Genomic DNA, 21487 nt, shown 5'->3' on the forward strand with positions numbered 1-21487 from the left:
TTTGTTGGTTGAAAATGGAAGTAAATGTCATGCTGGAGGAGGATTTTCCACAACCTGGCAACCCGAGAAGTTCCTCTCATTAACGGCTGATAACTGGTCAATAAATGATTAGCCTATAGTGGAAGCCTATAGTGCTGAAGGAGGAAGGACGTCTGGTTACAGGTTCTGGGTAATAAATACTGCCTGAGGTAAATCTGATGAATGTCCTGCAGTGATGTCACTACAAGTGTTTACCAGACCTCTGCAGCCCACTCCTCCTCTCTGTTTGAGGCTACATTAGCTGCTACTAGCATAACACACCCAAATCTGTGGTTGAAGTCATGGTAGTCGAGTTGCATTGTGGGTAATGTAGGTAAGTTTTGACAAGAGAGAAGAAAGTGTAGAATAAAAAAGCCGATATCTCCAGTTTTGCAGCATTGATTTAAACACTTTGGTGGATTAATTGTTGGAAAACTCTATTATTAATACTACTATTAATAATTAATGAAACTATTAGTAACAGCTCAGAAACCATTTATAAAAGGTGCCTAATTAGAGAAGCCTGTTCAGATTTACACCTGACAAACATGCAACTCTCCTCCTTTCCCTCAGGACAAGAGAGACAAAGACAAGGACACGGGGACGAACAGTTTGTCACAGAGGACACTCACCAGCCAGTCGACTTCCTGACCTCACCGCTGCTGCTGTCTATGAGCTGCACCGAGGCGGAGGAGTGGACCTTCCAGCGATCCTGACACACGGAAAAACCCTGTTGAAGCTCCAGCAGCAGCAGCAGCAGCAGCAGCAGCAGCCGACACACTGTCCTCTCCTTCCCTCCCCATGCCCTCGCTCCCCCCCAGCCCTCTGGCCATGGAGTACCTGAATGACTTTGACCTCCTCAAGTTTGAGGTGAAATCTGACACTCCTCCACTCCCTCCTCCGTGTGCGTATCCCAAATCTGGCCTCCCCCACGACCCCTCCAGCTCTCCGTACACCAGCCACCCTCCGCAGGACTCCAGCCTGAGCTCCAGCCCTTACAACTCGCTGCCACCCTCGCCGACACTCAGCGACGCCCACCCGCCTCCTTCGGGCTCTTCCTCCCTCTCTTCGTCATCCTCCTCCATCTCCTTCCCCCTCTCCATCTCCAACAGCTTTACCTCTGGCATCAGCTCCGGCTCCCAGGGGAACGTGGAGGGCAGCCCGGCCCACGGGGGACCTCAGGGTCCCACCCCGGCTTCGCTGGAGGACCTGATCTGGCTGGCAGCCCTGCAGCAACAGTTTGGAGGGGAGGTGACGGGGCCTGCCACTCTGCTGGGGGCCTTGGGAGGAGTACCAGAGAGAGGGGACAGAGAGAGGGGGCCGGTGAACGGCTTTCTGGGCTGTGAGGACGCTGTGGAGGCGTTGCTGAACTCAGCTGCTGCAGCTGTCAGCTCACAGGTAACAATCTATGATTCCTCTCTCTTTTACACGTGACCTCTTCACACCTCTGCTGCCTCCTCATCATCCTCTGTGCCCCCCCCCCCCTCCTCTACAGTTCCCAGGTCTTTCTCAGAGCTCGAGCAGCAACCTGGGAGACTCCAGCAGCGACAGCGGTGCAGACATCTCCTGCACCAAGGGGGCGGACATGTGCCATCGCCCTCTCGTCTTCCTCTCGTCGGGCCCCGGCTCGCTCCCCAACGCCGCCCCGGCCTCGGCCCCCTACCCGCAGCCTCTCAGCCCCCAGGGCCGCCTTCATCACCACCAGCACCACCATCATCAGCACCACCCGCACCACCCCATGCACGGCAACCATCACCACCATCACCACCCTCAAGTTAATCAGGTACACGGGGAAACACTTAATCAGCCTAGAGGAGAGCGGCTCGTTACTGATAACGACTCTCATCATCAGTAAAACACGGGAAGTTGTTGGAGGTGAAAGAAGCAACGTGAGAAAACAGAGGCCCTTGTATTAGAGGGCTGAGCGTAAGGAGAGAGGGATCGTACAGTGAAGGATTAGGATTAGGACATTAGAACATGGTTATTAATGTCTGTGTCTATCTGAAGTATCACTGCTCTCTACACGCCAACAACAAGAGGAGTGAAGTCTTTGTCTTTCAGGACACAAAGTCTTCATTTCCCACCAGAAAAAAAACATATTTCTCAGTATTTGGTGTTTATCAGCAGCATATAAACACTTCATACATGCGTTATAACACACTGTAGTGCAGGTGTACGCAGATATAAAGACATTTCAATGCAGCATTTATCACCTTCTCCTATGAAGACATAGTTTATATTATTACAACTATATTTTCACTTGAGACAGATACATGAATCAACAATATCTGCTTACAATTACATTATAGTGTGTTATAAACCATTTATTAAGTGTTATAAATGCAGCGTTTCAACCTTCACACAGTAAATTTCTTCATCTTTTAACCAATGAAATGAATAATTATCGAGAACTGACACTTTAAATGGCTAAAAGCGGTTGGTCTCCTGTGGGTGTAACTTCAACAGGTAAATAAAGGTTGTAATCTGCGTTGTGGTCGATCAAGATGTCTGGGCGGATCTCTATATGGAGCACACTGTGAGCTTATGATAATATCTGCTATTATTGCTGTGCGTAATCCTGATAACTGTCACCCACACTTAGTCAGATTACATGACAGATTATGAACATGTGGTGCCGAAATGTGCCCCCTGACACACGCACGCACACACACACACACGCACGCACGCACACCACATGTTCACCAGTCATAATGTGGTGATATATTTTAAATCTGACTCTTGGATGAATCCACTTCACACTCCTCTCACTGTGCACGCGCCAGCATGTGTCTCGTTGCCAATTAACATTGAGGAGCAGCATGTTTCTCTTGTGTGTGTTTCCTCCATCTGTTCAGCAGTGCGGGGTGAACGAGCGCTTCTCTGACGAGCAGCTGGTGAGCCTGTCGGTGCGCGAGCTCAACCGACACCTGCGCGGCGTGAGTAAGGACGAGGTGGTGCGCCTGAAGCAGAAACGCCGCACGCTAAAGAACCGCGGCTACGCGCAGTCCTGCCGCTACAAGCGCTTACAGCACCGCCACGCTCTGGAGTCAGAGAAACATGTGCTCACACAACAGGTACACACACACACACACACACACACACACACACACACACACACACACACACACACACACACACACACACACGCTGTCTCAGTACATGCTCATCCTGAACTCATCTGACCCCAAACTTAATCCTAAATCTAATTTCAACCTTAAATTTGGAATTTCTGACACTAAAAAGCTTCTAAAGGAGAAAATGACAGGCAGGAAAAATCCAGTGACACTCTGACAGCCCTAAATCCCCTAAACTTACATTCCACAGATACAATAAGCCCTGAAATTAAAGCTCCTCCAGTGTAAAGGTCTGTGTCCATGTGTAGTGTGATTATAGATCAGCTCTAGCTTCTATATTAATACTGTGAAAGTATCAAAGCCTCAGTCCACAGAGAAATGCACACAGCCTGTATTCAGAAACTGAGCCTTAAAACCAGCCGTCAGGACTTCTGGAACTTTGTGATGTCACAACAAAGCAGTCACCAAGCCCCGCCCACCTGGACCCACCATCCAAACCTTTACAGGATTTGGTTTCTCTGAGTGTTTTTACCTGAAATCTGCTATATTTTTATTGGATCAGTCAGAAAACAGTCAGCCAATCAGAAGAGAGGCTCAGAGCCTCCTCTCTTCTGATTGGCTCACAGACCTGTTGTTACTAGAGCTGCAGAGAGAAGCCTGAGAGAGGAGATGTGAAACTACACTGAGATGTTTTTTAATATATGTTCTTATGGATCAACACTTCAAATAAAACACAGAAGAAGAAAATGTGGAGCTTTAAATCAGCGTCTTTGAAATGATTCTCTCTCTCTGAACTTCCCCTCAGTTGGAACAGCTACAGTGTGAGCTGACTCGAGTGCTGAGGGAGAGAGACGCCTACAAGGCTCGCTACGAGAAGCTCCTCAGCACGAACCACGGCACCGGCGCCGACGCCCCACCGACCCGCACCAGCAACCCACCTTCCCCGCCCCCTGACTACTTCCTCTGAGTTTTACCCATTAAGAGAGGGGGAGGGGGGATAAAACAAAAAACAAGCCCAGCCAACATGGAGCAATCAGTGATGAATAATCAGACTTGGGGAAGCAAAGAAGGACGTGTATGTGTGTGTGTGTGTGTGTGTGTGTGTGTGTGTTTGTTTGTGTGTGTGTGTGTGTGTGTGTGTGTGTGTGTATGCGTGTGTGTGTGCGCATGTGTGTGTGTTTGTGTGTGTGTGCAAGAGGGAAAGTGAAAGAGAGACATTGGCAGTATTGGGGCTGTACAACTGTGAAATCCACCCTTGACTGATAAAAGGGGAATTGACTGTTAATTCTTAGCGTTAGACTCGGCTCTAGGCTGCTGCTGCTTCTTGGACTTTACTTCACTGTGAACGACAGTTGCACAAAAACTGGCTGAGAGCTCTTTGGGACCTCCTGCCTGTGAAATCAGTGCGACAGTGGACACACACTCGGCTGTGACAGTGGAATCAAAAAAGCTTTAAAAACATATCAATAGTCCCTGACGCTGCTGTACGGAGGAGCAGGGACGTCACAGGAAAAGTAATGAAGCATTTCCTTCATTTCATTCATCCATCAATGAATATTTCAGATATAACAACGTATTTACAAAAAACACTTAAAACTCATTTAACCATTTATAAGTGCATTAATTAATCCATGTATTTAAAGAACTATTTGAAAAGGCATTTTAAAAATGGGAACACATTCCTGGATTCACTCTTTGAGTTCCATTTCCTTTTTCCAGCTGCTTTTCCTTTTCCTATTAGCTACTCGATTAGCTTAGTCATTTAGCCTTTCCTGGTCCAATCCCAATTGGCCATGAGCTGTAACAAGCTCTCTGGTTAGAGGTAACCAGTCTGGTTTTACCAGCACTGAAGGCTAGCAGGAGAAGCTAAAGGGCTAAGCTAATCGATTAACTAACAGGAAAAGCAGCTGGAAAAAGGAAACGGAACAAGAAGAGGGAATCCAGGAGTGTTTTCCATTTCTAAATGTCTTTTCAAATACTTTGTCAAATTCTATTGTTTATTCATAAATTAATAAATGTATTTATAAATGGTTTATTTTATGAGTGTTTTATGCTCTAAATCCATTTTTAAATCTTGAGCATTTATTGGTGGATTAATCGTTAAATTACAATCCCTATTGTTAATGCCTATTCAAATATAAAATTAAAGATATGCTTTATTACTTTTCCTGTGACATCCCTGGTCCTCCATACTGCTGAGTATATTATCTATGCAATATTAAATAGCTGCAATGTTCTCTCCCAGTGAGTGTTTGAGGCTCAAATCGTAGTTTTGTTTTCTATAATAAGCTGCTAAAGCTGCAGAGGTCTGAGTAGTGCAGTGGTGCTGGATGTGGAGTGGTATGGGCTTGGATAAAGTATCCACGGCATGCAGTTAAGTATTTGCCAGCTAATTTTTCACAGTTGCCTACCAAAGTGTTTAAGCTCACCAAGACTTGTTATTATTCTTTGTAAGATGAATAATCATAGATTTAAGAATGTACAAGGAAACCTTTCGTGGGAATCTTCCGGTGATTGTGCTAAATGAATAGTGGGGTATATTGCTCTTGTGTTTTAGCAGAGAAATCTAGTTGAAAATGGCAACTGACTTTCAGCCGTTCACAGCGACAGAGAGGACCTGCTGCTTGCTCTCAAACATGGGTTTTTACACACAAAGAAGTGGAGCTGGTGGTGTGTGCTTAACAAAGCGACTCACATATGGTGAAAGAGGCAAATACAACCCATCGCAGCGGAGCGACAAAAAACAAAAACAAAAAACAGTGTGGCATGATTTGTGTGGTTGTGTCCAGTTCTCCAGACGAGAGAATCTATTTTGGGGCAGATTGAACACCTCTGTAACAGGGACCATCACATTACTGCAACATGTGGCACCACAGAGCTGGTCACTGTGGACTCCGGTGCTGTGGGCTACTCCGGATGCAACAGAAAATTAACGGTGCAGGGATTTAAAAAAAAAAAAAAAAAGAATAAATAAATAAATAAAAAAATGCAAAAATATCTCTTCATGGAGACACCTTCTTAACTGTCCCATGAAATCATTGCCAGGGTTCATGCATTAGAGCTATTTATTTTGTTTGGGTGTAGGTTAAATAAATTGTTCTTTTATTTATTCACTTATTTATTCAGTATTTATTGTTTATTTATGTACTGATTCTAATTATTTTACTGGTTTTATTTCATTAGCGTGTATTTTTACTTTCCTACAGTTTATTATTTTATCCAACTGTGATTAGAATTAACATTATTACAAAAATGATGGCCATTATCATGGTTTCCTGCTCCTGTTGTAGTGTGGTTTCATATGCATATGAAATAAACAAAGTACTTTACCAAACCTGGCTTGCTGTGGTGTGTTTTGTGCGCAGGTTTGAACCTCATCTCCTCTCCATTCACCTATGTGAGCATCTCCCACTCTTAGTCTTCTGCAGGCCTTTTCTCTGCAGCCCCCATCCCCTGCTCCATCCCTCTCTTTATCTCTGTCCCTCTATAGTGAGGCAGTGACCCTGGCTGCTGCACTGTTTGGGATGACCTCATCTTCAGCTCTACCTCTCTCTCTGTGTCTCTCGCTCTCTCTCTGGCCTGTATAATAGGAGCAGGATTAGGGCTATAATAGCGCCCTGGCTGCTCACTGCCGGAGCCTATTGTGGCTTTGTGTGGGAGGGACGCACCACTGCTCATGGCCACACTCACATTCTGACAGAAAACATGTCCAAACACACTCCTTGGATCAGGGGACTATAGAAATGACTTAATTTAACAAAATGGAAATGAGTGCGTCCAGGAGAAGGACATGTGTGTCTTTGACAGGACACAGGAGACGAGAGGACAGAGACTGACTCACCTGGTGGGCAGGGTGCTGGGTTTCTACAGGAAAACCCAAATGACACATTTTAAACATACACCCCCCCCAAGGACACACACACACACACACACACACACACACACACACACACACACACACACACACACACAAAAACAACTAGTTTGGAGGCTTGTGTTATACTGACTCCTAGCGGCCGCTTCCCATAACTTCCAGAGGTCAACGTGAGCTTCGTGTCACTGAGCATCTTTTCCACAGCGCTGCTCTCCCGCCTCCAGCCTGCATCACCGCCCCGGAGCTGCACGCACCTGCCGCACACACTGACCGGTGTCGTCTCTCCTCCTCCTCTGCACAGAATCCGGATCTGGAGCGCGTGCACACGTCCGGTCCAGAGAGTGGCAGCAGCGGTGATGAATGACGGTGCCGACTGCAGACCTGGACCCGGGCCCTAACCTGAGGAGACGGAGAGGGGAGGGAGAGAGAGGGGAGGTAGAGAGAGAGACAACTCGAGGGAGAGAGAGAGAGAGGTAGAAAACGTGCGAGGGAGGGAAGAGAGAGAGAGAGAGAGAGAGAGAGAGAGAGAGAAAGGGAGAGAAAGGGTGCTTACTTTGTAGTTACCGAGAGCCGCGTGACAGGTGAGAGATCATACCGAGCTGCTTTGGGCTGGGGTTCATAAAGTGAGTGGGGGGTGAGGGGGTGAGGGGGTGTTTGGGGAGGGGTGTTTTGTGTGTTTTTTTGGAGTCTTTAACCCATCGTTAATTTCAATTTTGCAGATGCCGACAGATGTGCCCGAAGACAGGCTCAACAACGAGGAGAAGGCGACCACGGTAGGCTGCACGGGGCTGCACGGAGGTCCGGGCAAACAGCTCCAATAATCCATTATTCAATCAGCCAATCGGGTTTTAGGTCGAATTGGTGGAGTGTGATCATGTTTGATACTCAAATTGCAAGTTTAACGGAGATGTGTATTGAACTGACAGTAAACCAGTTTTCCTCTGAGAGAGAGAGAGAGAGAGAGAGAGAGAGAGAGAGAGAGAGAGAGTGTGTGTGTGTGTGTGTGTGTGTGTGTGGGTAGTGGTGCAGGGAGGGGAGTCCTGCATTACAAAATACTCGCAGACCAGTTTTTATTGTGAAGCACTAAATCTTAATAGCTGGGGGATTATCGTGCGTCTTGTGCAGCATTTAATGTGATTTATGTGTAAAATGAAAGATCACCTGTGGTCACGTGAGGCTTTTTAACACCTTTCAGCTCATTGTTTTGGTTTTCCAACCCACAATTTTACTGTTTTGGTTCACTGTCACCCAGAGTGCGAGTTATACAATGATGATCAGGAGGTGAAATATTTCTCCAGGAGGAAAGGGAACCCAGAACAGCGCAGACACGTGCTTCTGTGAACTGAGGTGTTGGGTACACATGTATATTAATATTGTTCAATGAGCCAACAGGTAAAACTCCTGGAATCCTGAGTGAAAAAACAGGGTGTCTATTATAAAAATGAATGTTAAAGGTAAATGACTAACTAAAATTAAATAATGAACTATATTGATTTCAAAACGTTTCTTTAAAACAACTCATCCTCCATTGTCTCACTGCTCATGACTGAGCACCAGTGTTTGCTAACATTAGATCATATGTGACATTTTAAATGATTAAAATGACAAACTAACTCTGGAAATGAGAGGGTGTGCTGTCCGATAACTAATTAACTTCAGGCTAAAGTTAGAGAGTAGCTAACATTAGTTATAGGTTAGAAACTAGCTAACATTAATTAGCTAAAACTGTAACTTCAGGCTAAAGTTAGAAAGTAGCTAACATTAGTTATAGGTTAGAAACTAGCTAACATTAATTAGCTAAAACTGTAACTTCAGGCTAAAGTTAGAAACTAGGAAACATTAGTTGTAGGTTAGAAACTAGCTAACATTAATTAGCTAAAACTGTAACTTCAGGCTAAAGTTAGAAACTAGGAAACATTAGTTGTAGGTTAGAAACTAGCTAACATTTATTAGCTAAAACTGTAACTTCAAGCTAAAGTTAGAAACTAGGAAACATTAGTTGTAGGTTAGAAACTAGCTAACATTTATTAGCTTAACTGTAACTTCAGGCTAAAGTTAGAAACTAGATAACATTAGCATTCATCCTAAAAGACTTGTCACAATCTAATTCAGAGACTGATGGTAAGAAAGTGAAGTGTATTAAACAAGCTAGATAGTTAGCTACTGCTACCTACATTTACCTACAGTGTCTGTAGGTAAAAAAAACTGTTGTTTTTACCTCTTTTGAGGGGGTCTGAGTCTTAATCGTGGAGGGTCAGACCCCCCCAATCAATCACCAAACAGCAGACATACAAAGTCAGCAGGTAAAGAGGCAGGTATTTCCCTCAGGAGCTGGTGGAGACCAAAAACAGTGATAAAAGACAGGGGGTATTGGACTTAGATTTGTCAGGCGGTAGAAAACATGACTCAAATAAATGCTAATGTTGCTCCATATCTACTGAAGTCAGTGCTTGAAGTGGGAAAAAAAGTGCCGCTACTCACCCTATGACGTGGGGGTTTCTATTATTTTGTCCACCCCCTTTATATCAATGAAGGTAGGCTAAATAACAGAAACACCTCTTTATTATTTAATACAGCTCAACAGCTCAAAACACTACCCTCTAAAAGGATCAGCTGAATCAGCAACTGTCTGAAACAATTTTATTACAAACTGAATATTACATATATTATATATATTATTATAATTCATGAAGGATGATTTACTGCAGGACTGTTGTATTAGACTACATCAGTTTTAGCTACATGTTCCTAACAAATTGCCAACTGTGTATATATCAAAGTGCCTGACTGGAATTAATTGGTTGATTTTGGTGCTGTCCTCATCTGTGAACTGATTCACGTGGCAGCCTAAAGATGTTCTTTCATTCAATAGTTTTATCACATATTATTATTATTATTATTATTATCACCAAATAAGATATTTTACCCTTCCCCCTTTTAAAAATGTAACAGAGACATTTTAACTGACTCACTTTGTAATTTTATCTGAGAACATTTTTACACAGTGATTTTACTTCTACTGCAGTAAAAGGTCTTTTCCGTCATGGTAGTTAGTGACCGTTGATGTGCTGACGTGTTGACGTCAGTGTGGTGTCTTTATCTCCAGTTTCTGTTACCGGTAGAGTTTTTTGCTGCTCTGTCTGAACACAGTTAATGTTGCTGTTTTCTTCATCACAGTGTCTAACTACCTGCTGTACATTTAAACTTACACTAGTTCTGCCCCAGCATCCAGAGCTCTCTGTTCCTTTTAGTGACTTTCACTAATTAAGCAGTTGTTTACATGCTGTTCAGATTCTAGTCACTTTAGCTTTGCAGCTAGCGCTTTCTCTCTCGCTCGGTATGTCTTGAACCTACAGATGGACTTGTTCATCAGAGTGTGGTGTTGTTGTAACTTCACTTTAGAGGATTGTAATGTTTATTAAAACTTCTTGATGTCTGCTCTCTTACCTTCGACACATATCTTCGCTCGTTAACCGGAACTGGTCTGCAGTGTCCCTCTGCTTACACAGCAGCCTTCAGCGTGACAGGATATTACTAGTGACGTCTAACCAATCAGATGGGGCTGTGGGCGGGGCACTGCGACACACGCTTGTTGTATTCACTGTCAGATCTCCCGACCCGTTTTTTTTTACAAAAACAAATCGCCCAGATCCTGAAATGAAGAGGGCAGAAGAGTCTGAGAGATGCAAGTATGCAAGAAAAAGTAACAGTTCATTAAAGAGTAATGTAAAGGTTCTGCGTACCGTTGTGTGCCGGCCCACTTCAACACTGACTGGAGGTGAAAACAAGGTTCTCGCCATATGTAATTTTTACAGCTTGTTTCTGTCCCCAATCAGTTATTACAGGTTAATGGAGCATTGCAATGATTTTACATATAAAATTAATTTACCCATTATAAAAGTTATATCAATGATTTATTATATTATATTATATTAAACTGTATTATATTACATAGTATAATGATGTGCAGAAGCTCTAAATGCTGTTGTTTGATCCATCAAATATCTGACAGATAACTGGTAAATTTAGGCATTAAAGGCAGGAAGGTTTGATGACAGATGCAGATGAGTTGTATTGTGGGAATTGTATGAGCCAGTGTTTTGGAAGCTTGACTCATACAAGGGAGTAAATGTATGAGTCAAGCTGCTGCTGCACAGATTTTGACCATTCAGTCTCTTGCAAATCACCCTGTTCAATGGAAGCACAACAACAATCTATTTTGTGTTCTGTCTTTCCTAAATGTTACGTAACAAAGTGTCTCGCAATCTCTCCTGCAGTGTGACAGTATGACTCTGTCCAGCACCCCGACTCTTCGCAGAGGAAGCACTCCTCTGCCAATTAAGCACCAGCTCAGACGAGAAGAAGCTGTCCACGATGACTGTGACTGGACATCAGGGGCAGCCGGGCCTTCTGCCTCACCGATCAGCTTCAGCCCCGCCCTGGATGACACTCTGACCATGGCGGTGGAGGGCAGACCTGACGGGCCTTTAAGGATCGCCCTGCTGGGGCAGAACGGCGTGGGGAAGTCTTCCCTGGCCATCGCTCTCGCCGGGGACATGGACAGGACTGCGTCTGTGGATTCTGATGGTACAAAGCTGTTTGTTTGACAAGACTAATCCAGTATTGCAGTGGAAAGGCGGTCTGCAGTGTCGTGTCTTACACAGTGAGCAGGAGGTAAATAAATCACAGCACTCATCCCCCATCTGAGATCTAACTGCTGCTGTCCCTGTCCTTAGGGGAGGGTTATGTGCGCACAGTCACAGTGGATGATGAGGAGAGCACCATCATTATCTATGACAACTGGAGACAGGTGAGCCAAACAACACTTCAGAGTTCCCACACTCCCTGCTCCCTGGTCCCTCATTAGGCCACTGAGCCCTCTCTGCAGCTGTATACAGGGTGTTGCTGTGAAATATATATTTATATATATGCTCCTGTCAGAGGGCCTGAAGGTTGCCAAAGCCTCCACCTGTTGTAAGAAACTCAAGGTAAAGGTATAGGCTTTGTTTGATTTTCTTTATTTGAAGCACTGTGTGTGCTGCACAGGATGATGCTTTTTATTAGCAAATAAGTTTGGGAAATAGTACCAGGATTTAAAGCTGAGTGTGAAGAGAAATCTTCATCCATTCATACATAATTAGGAATATGAGCATATCCCAGCATGCCCTGCACTGATGATGCGGTACACCTGGGAAAGGTTGCTAATAAAGTTAGCATACAGAATAAGAAAGGAAGGAATAACAAGGAACTGCAGCGCTTATTGCATATGCAGCACATTATACAGGGGTTCATACTGTACATCTGGAGAACATTTCATTGTTTATTTGACAGCACTATAAAAAAAATGTATGCCAAGCTCAGAGGAAGACTGAGGCAAAGAGAAGACAATAAATCTGCTGCATCTGCATGAGGTTGAATGAGGAAAGCTCATTATCGGGTTGTTGTGCACAGTTTTTCCCTCGTTTCCCTTGAGTGCAGCTCAGAGGCTTCTGTGTGTGGATGTGTGTGAGAGAGAGAGAGAGAGAGAGCGAGCGAGAGAGGAAGCTGCCCAAATGACTGCATTAATGTCTTTGATTCAGGTGGACTAAAATAGTAAATAAACACCTATTATTTAATGTGGGCATTTTCATGTGTTACTCTTTGTATAATGAGTTATATCTGTGGTGAGGGACGGTGTAACGTTGCCTCATAAGGAACTCTCTTATATAATTGCATCATTAGAGTGTAAAAGTTGTCTTTAGTGTGTCCTCAATTCTAGACTTAATCAAAACTAAATGAAAAGTCAATGGAGCGCAGCAGCTTCAGCTGAAGACAGGATGAGTTTTCTATGAAGGATTCACTCAGGGACTTTTTATTTTTAGAGATTCTTGTCTCCTCGCTGCTGGAGAGGATGAGTGTGTGTGTGTGTGTGTGTGTGTGTCCCTAGGAGTGTGAGGTGTATTGCAGTCAGTGCTATCCACAGTAGCAGTTTTTCACTAAACCACAGGGGAGTTTAGATAGAGCATTCAATTGTGTGCTGCTTCTCAAGGCTGCACTTATTCTGCAAATGCGGCTCCGACGACAGAATTGATGAGAGGGAAGTGAAGTGTTTGTGCTCAGTGTCAGACATGAGAGTGTGTTTACTGCCAGGAGTGTTTATAAGTTAATTTAAAATGAAGGTTTCAGTGAATGCGAACTCAATTTTAGTCATTTGTTTTCTTCAGCACAATCATCATCGTACCGTGACTGACTAGCTTTCACTTTCCTTTATAGTGTATTTAAACAGCAGCTCATTACTAACACACAGCGCGTCTGTCCCTCAGGACCTGTCGGCTCTGCAGTGTGAGGTGTGTGTCCTGGTGTTTTCGGTGACTGACAGGCGTAGTTTCCACCGCACTGCTCAACTCCGACTCCTCCTGAGAGAGACTCAGCCCCAAACTCCCATCATCCTCGTTGGTAATAAGAGTGACCTCGTTCGCACACGTGAGGTCTCCTCTCAAGGTAAGACCATCCTCCACCCCCCCCCCACCTGTGTTTACTGCTTCCTTCAGCTGTGGCATACGTCTTCACAGTTGGTGTTGACATTTTCTGCCCTTTATCTGTGTCAGAAAACACTAACGTGGGGTGACATATGTGAAAATGTGAATGTCAGTGTCAGCCACCAGAAAGCATTCACTGTTTTCCAACACACAGGTGGGCAACTTCTATTAGAGCCTTTATATGTCGTACAACCCAACTGAAAGCCCCTGAAAACTTTCTCTACAACATCAAATATTCATGACTGAATAAGCAATAGTTAACGTTAAAATTTCATCCTTTCTTTATTAAAAGTATAGTTTTTCAGCTGATAAAAAATTTAAGGTACAAGTATGTGGACATAAAAAGGGGGAGAAGTTAACAACTACGACTCCCAAGGTGCATTTTGGCAAGAAAGATCCAATCATCTTGTGTAAAATTGAGAGCTGAGAACATAATATGGAGCCTATATGAATTCACTTTTGATTTCTGGATCTGGAACTATTTCTTCTCAAATTCAACGACAAAACACTTTGAATTTGCTACAGAGCTGAGCGGCTTCTTCTCCATAGCAACAGCAAGTGATGGTCATAGGTATTGAACAAGCTGCAACCTCTGAGGCTGAAACATGAAGCTAACACTGAAGTGCTAAAAGCTGCAGTTCCTCTAACGACCACTAGAGTCTGGCTCCAACAGTGAGTCAGTCCCCATTGACTCCCATGTTAAAATGTCCAACTTTACAGCAGAAATAAACATGTTTACAGCCTGGTACAAAAACTGTTTTGGTCTCTAGAGCTGATTTTTATTCAACTCACCTGTTTACATTTTATCAAGGCTTAACGTTATGGCGAATTGAGGGCGTGGCCACTTTGAGTGACGGGTGGGCGAGCGTATGCACTGAAGTCCTTTTTGCCCATTTTTGGATTAGCTGGGAGTTAGCGGGCGGAGTCAGACACTGCCAAGATGGCGACAGCGGAGCAGCTCACTCTGAGCTTCAAAACCGCTCTTCAGAAACCTGTGGGTGGGTTAGGGTTCGACGTTAATATTATAAATAATTAAAAGTGGTGGTTTAAATTATTATAAAAAATAATACCATGTGCTCTGACCTGTGTTTCTGTGTTGAGTAACATTCAGGATATTTAAAGAAAAAAGGAAGTGGGAGTACAGAACAGGGGGGAAAGACTACAACCGCAACAGTCCTGACATTCAGATTCCAATATTACTGAATCCTGATTAGTGCCTGCCAATATGTGACATCAACTTTTTTCCAACAGAGCCCCACCCACTTCAAGCAGGAAAAGCAAGGGGAGAAACTGAAATGCAGAAATCTGTGTTTTATCTGTGGCAGATAACAGTATGTTCATGTTGGACTCCATTGCTCATCACAAGGAGTTGATTAAAAAATACTTTAACATGCTTCACAGTGTTTACAGTTTACTGCCTAGAGGCTCATTTAAGTGACACTAAAATAAGACATCTGCAGTTTGTGGAGGTGTTTCTGTAGTTAAAACTGTTGTTATCTTCTTCAGGGTCTGGTTAAAGCTCATATTACAAAGCTGCTTTTATTACAGCTGGGAACCTGTGATGCTCTAATATCAGCGATCCAATAAAGATGAAAAACATATCCTAAAAAATGTGGTTGTTATGTACTGTTCTGTGTGCTGCTTTTTGTGTTTGATTTCAACAAAATTTAACATCCCAAAGATACGATTACTAAATCGTTTTTTACTGCAGGACTGTTGTGTTGAACGTTTGTGGTTGTTCCTGTTATTTATTTGCTAAAATGGATTAAAAAGGCCAAAATATATGACAATACCTCTGGCTGCTCGTGGCTTGTTTAACTCGTTTTACTGTTGGACTCTGTAAGGCTGGTAAAGGAGGGGCACCATGTGATTTTGTAAGAAAGCAAAATAACTACAAAGATCCAGAGAGACTGTAACATTGCTGCACTGTGTTAATCTAAATATAAACTTATCTTACTTCATCTTCTCCCCTCTCGTCTCCGTCTCTTCCCTCAGAGGCCATGTCCAGCGCCGCCCTCTTCAACTGTCTGTACCTGGAGATCTCCGCCTCTCTGGATCACCGCACCCCGGAGCTGCTGGAGTGCGCGGTGCGGCTAGCCAGGGGCCAGCCCCCGTGGCCCCCGGGGACCAATGCGGAGGACCTGAGCGGAGGAGGTCAGCGTGAGAGCATCACCTCCCGTGCCAAACGTTTCCTGTCCAGCCTGGTGCCCCGCTACCCGAGAGAGCGGGAGGTGGGCAAGTTCCTGAGGCAGAAATCCCGCTCGTGTCACGACCTGGGGGCGCTGTGATGGGGATGGTTGGATCGGTGACAGACGTAGCAGGAAGTGGAAGTGATGTAGTAAACCGACAAAGAGAGGGAGAGGAGGCGATACAGCAATTAGTGAACGGGAGAGGAGGAAGCGAGTGTGACGGCAGGACGGTGTTTGTGTATCCAGGGAGAATGACAGCGATGTTAGTGATGATGTTTATATGTAGGATGACTCAGAGCGTTTTGTACACAAGACCAAACCGCAAAGAAGAGAAGAAGATCTAAAACTGTTGTAAACCACCTGTAAATAAACTGTAGTAGTGATAGTTAACTGCCACCCTCAGCTGAATAAACCGCTTTTTTGAGTCTCGACAAAGTCACTGCAGCTCTGCCTCCGCTTCTGTTCTTACACCGGCGATCACGTTTAACAACCGTTCATCCCCGGGATGAAGTCATGACCACACACATTCATCACTCATTAGTGGGTTAGACTTTGCTGATGATTCACGTTGTGTTCATTTACTCTCGACTACAGTGGTATCCATGGGGATGGAGGACGGTGAAACAATGAAAGGGAGAAGGGAATTAAAGTGATAAATAAAAAAAATGGAGCCACAGAGCTCAGCGCAGCGATGAGAGAAGAAATGGACAAAGACAAGCTGGTCATTGTATATAGAGTGATTGTTGCCATGTTACGGTTGTCAAGGCGACCTGGATAGACATACACATTACATCTATTTAAGCTCCCCCATTCCTCATGCTGCATATTGATTTAGAGACGGGAGGCCTGAGTTCATTGTGTTTTTAAGCATAAAATCCAACTTGAAATTAAAATGCAGAGGAAACGGCTTCTCCGCACTCACTCTCTACCCTCAGCACTTCCATCCTCCCACCTTCGCCCACACGTGAACAAAGATTTAGCACATCACAGGTCATTATACCCATCACTTACTATCAAAGGCAGAGCTGTGCTATAATAGAAGTAAAAGATAAAATGGTAGCATGATATTCTGACTCACTCCCTTGGCTGCAAACTGCTGGAACGGATTGAAGGGTGAAGATTTTTTTGGGATCGTCAGCATGTGGGTCACAGACTCCCTCTTGTGGTCGAGTCGAGGTCCCGCAACTGAGCTGATAATGAAGATAACATGAAAATAGTGGAAGATATAAGGGAAAGGTTTATGAACTGGGAGAGCAGCTCTCTATCCGTTAGGTCATTAGTGTCTGTGTCTTCAGCAGAATCTAATTCAGTCAGAGGAAGTCCACCTGTCTGCAGCCCAGGTGTGGTAGGAGCTGTCGTCACTGAAGATGAACTAATAAATCAGTGCAGTCGTTGGTAAAATATGCGTCGGGAGTAATTAAGTAAGAAATGCAAATGGAAACAGTCACTGTGAACTTCATCATTCAGCTCTAAACATGGGTGCATTATACCTGTGTGCAGTTCATATGCAGTGTGCACCTGAGCCACACGCCATCTCCTCAGTGATGCATACTCCACAAAACACGCCAACAGAATCTCTGAGGCTGAAATCACATCACAGGCAAGAAAAACTCACTCTGGACCAAATCTGGGCCACAGCAAATACTGAAGTCCACATTCCTCCGCTGCTGCTGCTGCTGCTGCTGCTGCCCTCAAACATTTTGAAAAGTCTATAAATTAAATTTTATCTCCCTACAAGATGAACTAAATGCTATCATAAAGCTTTCTCCGCGCTGCCAGTGTTCCGCTCAAATACTAAGCATCTTTCAAAATTGTATTCAGTCGTTTGCCAGAAATAATCAAATCTCAATATGCAGAATCATTAAATATCAATCTGAACCTTTAAAAAAAATGTAAACTCAGAAAAAGAAAAGTCTCATGATTCTGTTTAACAGATAAAAATGGTGTTTGACACCACGCAGCTTGTTTTCTTGCTGCTCTTACTGTTTCTTTGTTGTTTGTACAGATTAAACGAACAGGACAGCGTGTGAGCTTTAGAGGTGCTGGTAGGTGGATTTTATTTATTTATTTATTTTAACTTTTGGACAGAAGCAAGGAAGCAGTTTCTCTGTTCCAATGCTTTTGCCAAATTGAGTTTGGTGTGGATCTCATCTAACTGAAACTCAAACTATTCCCTATCCCTTACAGAAAAAAATAGCATTAAAACAACCTCAGAAACATTTCATTAAGAAGCTTTTAATCATTTTCTCTTTCAGTGGAATGATTCACGTGTGAGGAAGAAGGTGTAGATTAGATCTACTGTTAGCGGGTTTGTCGCGGTAAACGAAGACGAGGCGTAGACGGACAGAGGAGCACACGAGGCTCAACGAGGTCCTGAGCCCCTTCAGAGGCTGCAGGCCTGCAGCTTCTTGTCAGCCAGCTTCAGAGACACCCAGGTGTTGAGCATGGAGGCTCTCAGTTTGCACCACACCAGGTGATCGGTCAGGCCGAAGATCTGCGCCGCAAACTGAGCAGCGGCGTCGGGGGAGAGGATCGTGGAGCAGCCAAGACCTGCGGGGGGGAAACAAAGGCTCAGTCACAGTGATGAAGACACTGACATGAGTCAGTACAGAATACAGTAAGAGCTAAAGAGCTTACCACTTGGCATACGGAGGGATGACCAGACATCTTGAGCACCCCAGTCTGGAGTGAGGGGGGGGCAGTTGATGACAGGATAAGCCGTGTTTCCTGACATCACTGGACCGAGACCGTTGCTTCTGCCGGCCACAGCCACGAACACAGTGGGCACACCATCACCTGAGGAAGAGCACAGATGTTATGACATGACATGACAGGTAACAAAGTCCAATTCTTTAGGAGGGAATCTGCTCATGTCAGAGATGAAAGCACACCTTCATATTCTGCTTTGATACGGAGCGTCTCGTCTGGACCTTTGTGAGCCGAGGTGACTCTGAGGACGCAGGGGACTCCATAGGAGCTACAGGCCTTCTTGATTTTTTCACAGTGGGCCATGTCCGAGGTGGAGCCCATCAGAACCACCACCCTTCCACTGGCCTGGGACTCCAGCAGCAGCTGGGGACACAACACACAAGCACTCATCAGCTCCATGCAAGTCCCAGTTTATTAGTCCACTTAAAGTGAGTAACATTAGTCTCCATAAACCAGAGACTAGGTGTGTTTCTAGAACCCATCTTAAACGTAAAAATCTATGACATAAAAAGCAACTCATCATCTGTAAGAAGGGAAAACAAACTAATTCAAGAACTGTGTTAAAGAATTGAAAAAAGAAAATGATAAAGTGGAAAAGCAACAAAGCTCAGATAACTAGTTTATGTTGAACTGTGTTAGTAAAACAGTTGATTGAAGGCAAACAAAAGCCAAAGCCTGACCTGATAACAAAGATTAGGTTGAATGTACCTTGACCCTTTCAGAGACCCACTCAAAGTTCCTCTTCACCACCTGCATGGCCTCGGGGGTGACTTCCTTCAGGTCACGATACACCTAGAAAGACAGGAAACAGAGTTAGTTTTTTCAGCTTTTATTTAGATCAAAAGACAAATATAATTAATTAATTAATTAATAATCCGTACCTGCTTATCTTTTTGCTGGCTTCGATCTCCAGCTGGCCACAGCCTCCATGAGTCGTTGTCGATCACATCAGCGAGGACGATCTCTTGAGTTTTCACATTGACACCAAACTCAATCTGTAAGTGAAGACGATTGTTCTCATTAACTCTGCAGCAGCTGCAGGAGCTCAGCAGAAACATGGTCATGCTTGGATACTGAATTAACCAGCAGGGGGCAGCAGATACCTTCATATCCACCAGCGTGCAGTTCTGAGTGGCCCAGGCCTTCTCCAGAATCTCAAAGATGGCCACGGTGCTGCGGTTCATGATATCCACCTCACACTGACCGATAGTGAGCCCAGCCAGGCAGAACTTGGCCTCCAGCAGCTGCTCCTCGGACCACTGAGGGTCATTGTTGGCATCATCCTACATCAACAGAGCAGATGTGTTATTGTTAGATGTGATTTGACATTTGAGCAACAACACAACCGAGGTCAGGTGTCAGACCCACTTTAAAGAACATCTCCATCTTCAGCGGAGAGAAGCGGTAGCCTTCTTTGACTCCTGGATTCCTCTTCAGGAAGGATCCGGTCGCCACCCTCCGACACACCCACTCAATGGGAATCATTTCACAGTGGGCAGCGATGAACGCTGTGTCTGAGTGCTGCTTCACAAAGGCCGTCTTAATACCTGGAAAACAAGGTCGATCAGGAAGTGTGAACGAAGCAGAGGAACTTCTCTGCAATCCAAATTTATAACATTTAGTTGCAGAGAGACGGCAGCAGTTTAAAGCAGCACAGATCGGCTCCAACCTGAACTTTAACGTTAAGTGAAGGAGGTGTGGTCGGTCATGTTCTACTGAATTACGCACTGCAGTGTTTCAAGTCACAAGGCAGCCATTACTACAGCTCGGCTGACACACACACCACAGTCATGTGTGGCGTGTGGGTTACAGTTACCCAATTATTTCTAAATTAAAACAAGGTGGCGAGTCATTTTGGAATTTACACACACACACACACACACACAAACACACAAACACACACACACACACACACACACACACGAATGCTTTCATCATTTTTAAAAGCACGTGTTGTTAATTGCAGGGATCATGCACATACACACAGTCTCACCTGCACATCACAGAAGACAAAAATCAAAAGTCTGCACAGATTTTTTCCCATGAAGACAAATAGCTAAACAAGATCTAAAACAAATGGGTAAATGACAGAAAATTATTATTTTATTTATCAATTTACATTTTCAGCCATTTTAAAAACAGAAACACCAACAGGTTTGCCGGTTCCAGCTTCTCAAATATGACTATTTTCTCAAAACCTTTCACTTCTGTGATAAACTAAATATTGTCAGATTTTATTTTATTTACAATAAGAAGCAAATTGAATTGAAATGATGTACATAACACAAAAATGTTTTAAAAATACTGAAACTGTTTGAGTTCTGTTCATTAATGGTTAAAAAGGTAAATAAATAGGACAAAGGTCTTTCTCTCTGAATACTACAGTCACCTCACTGACCTCTTATCTCAGACACTACTGAGGTCAAACTGGTGATGACTTCAGGCCACTGCAAAAATATAGTGATAAATTTATTTTTTTAATTTTAGGGTGTGTTTTAAAATACTTTTAATTTGAAGACTCAATGCCAAAACATGTTTCTCCACATGTGGGAAAGTTACCTAAGAGTGAATGACAGCTGTTGCAGCCCGCTGATTCACCTGGAAACCTATCTTTTCTTTAATTTTTTTTTTTTTTAATCAATAACTTTTACTCGTGCATTTACCGGATTCCTGCAGCAGCTTAAACACGCAGCTCGTCGTCTTGTTGGCGATGGCAGCTTTGCCCTCCATCTGGTCTTTCCTCACAGCATTCCCTGCGGTGATCTGGTCCTTGGACTGCACCAGAACCAGTCCGGGCTGGTCCACCAGCTCAAAAATCTGCTTTGTTTTTCCCTCATTCAGCTTCTGGCCGATCTTCAGCTCTGAAACATAAAAAAAAAACAACAACACGCATACACTTTAAAGTTAAGCGCTGCACATTTAACTTAAGATATAAAGTACACACTCGTGTTGTACTGTACCTGGTGTGGACGCCATGATGGAGTTCTTTAATGACTTACAGCCCTGGAAGACAAAACACACAAGAATCACCCAACTTTAAAAAGACGGCGAGTTCAGAGGCAGAAGACGAGGGAAGCAGTCTATCTTACGTGCTCTGACAACCAA

The 21487-nt window shown here is 44.1% G+C and overlaps 3 protein-coding genes across 3 annotated transcripts; 2 read left to right on the plus strand and 1 right to left on the minus strand.

Annotated features, from left to right (window-relative positions):
• Positions 1-693: 693 nt before the first annotated feature.
• Positions 694-4190, plus strand: LOC111226356 (transcription factor MafA-like; the record flags this gene model as incomplete). Its single annotated transcript, XM_022751458.1, has 4 exons — positions 694-1416; positions 1514-1801; positions 2877-3092; positions 3898-4190. Coding segments are annotated over 4 exons (1389 nt in total), but the record flags the coding sequence as incomplete, so codon positions are not given.
• Positions 4191-7681: 3491 nt separating this feature from the next.
• LOC111226379 (GTP-binding protein REM 2-like) lies at positions 7682-16024 on the plus strand. The gene is made up of 5 exons (XM_022751490.1): positions 7682-7739; positions 11244-11553; positions 11703-11776; positions 13269-13446; positions 15480-16024. Exons 1-5 carry the CDS (start codon positions 7686-7688, stop codon positions 15770-15772), a joined length of 909 nt encoding a protein of 302 aa, XP_022607211.1. The 5' UTR covers positions 7682-7685; the 3' UTR covers positions 15773-16024.
• Positions 16025-17890: 1866 nt separating this feature from the next.
• Positions 17891-21458, minus strand: paics (phosphoribosylaminoimidazole carboxylase and phosphoribosylaminoimidazolesuccinocarboxamide synthase). Its single transcript, XM_022751471.1, has 9 exons — positions 21343-21458; positions 21046-21243; positions 19751-19929; positions 19486-19665; positions 19264-19377; positions 19091-19174; positions 18565-18745; positions 18311-18469; positions 17891-18223 (listed from the first exon to the last, which is right to left on the minus strand). Exons 1-9 carry the CDS (start codon positions 21356-21358, stop codon positions 18057-18059), a joined length of 1278 nt encoding a protein of 425 aa, XP_022607192.1. The 5' UTR covers positions 21359-21458; the 3' UTR covers positions 17891-18056.
• Positions 21459-21487: the final 29 nt, after the last annotated feature.

The sequence above is a fragment of the Seriola dumerili genome, unplaced genomic scaffold, assembly GCF_002260705.1.
Source record: "Seriola dumerili isolate Sdu_G_001 unplaced genomic scaffold, Sdu_1.0 BDQW01000155.1, whole genome shotgun sequence".
Classification (NCBI taxonomy): domain Eukaryota; kingdom Metazoa; phylum Chordata; class Actinopteri; order Carangiformes; family Carangidae; genus Seriola; species Seriola dumerili.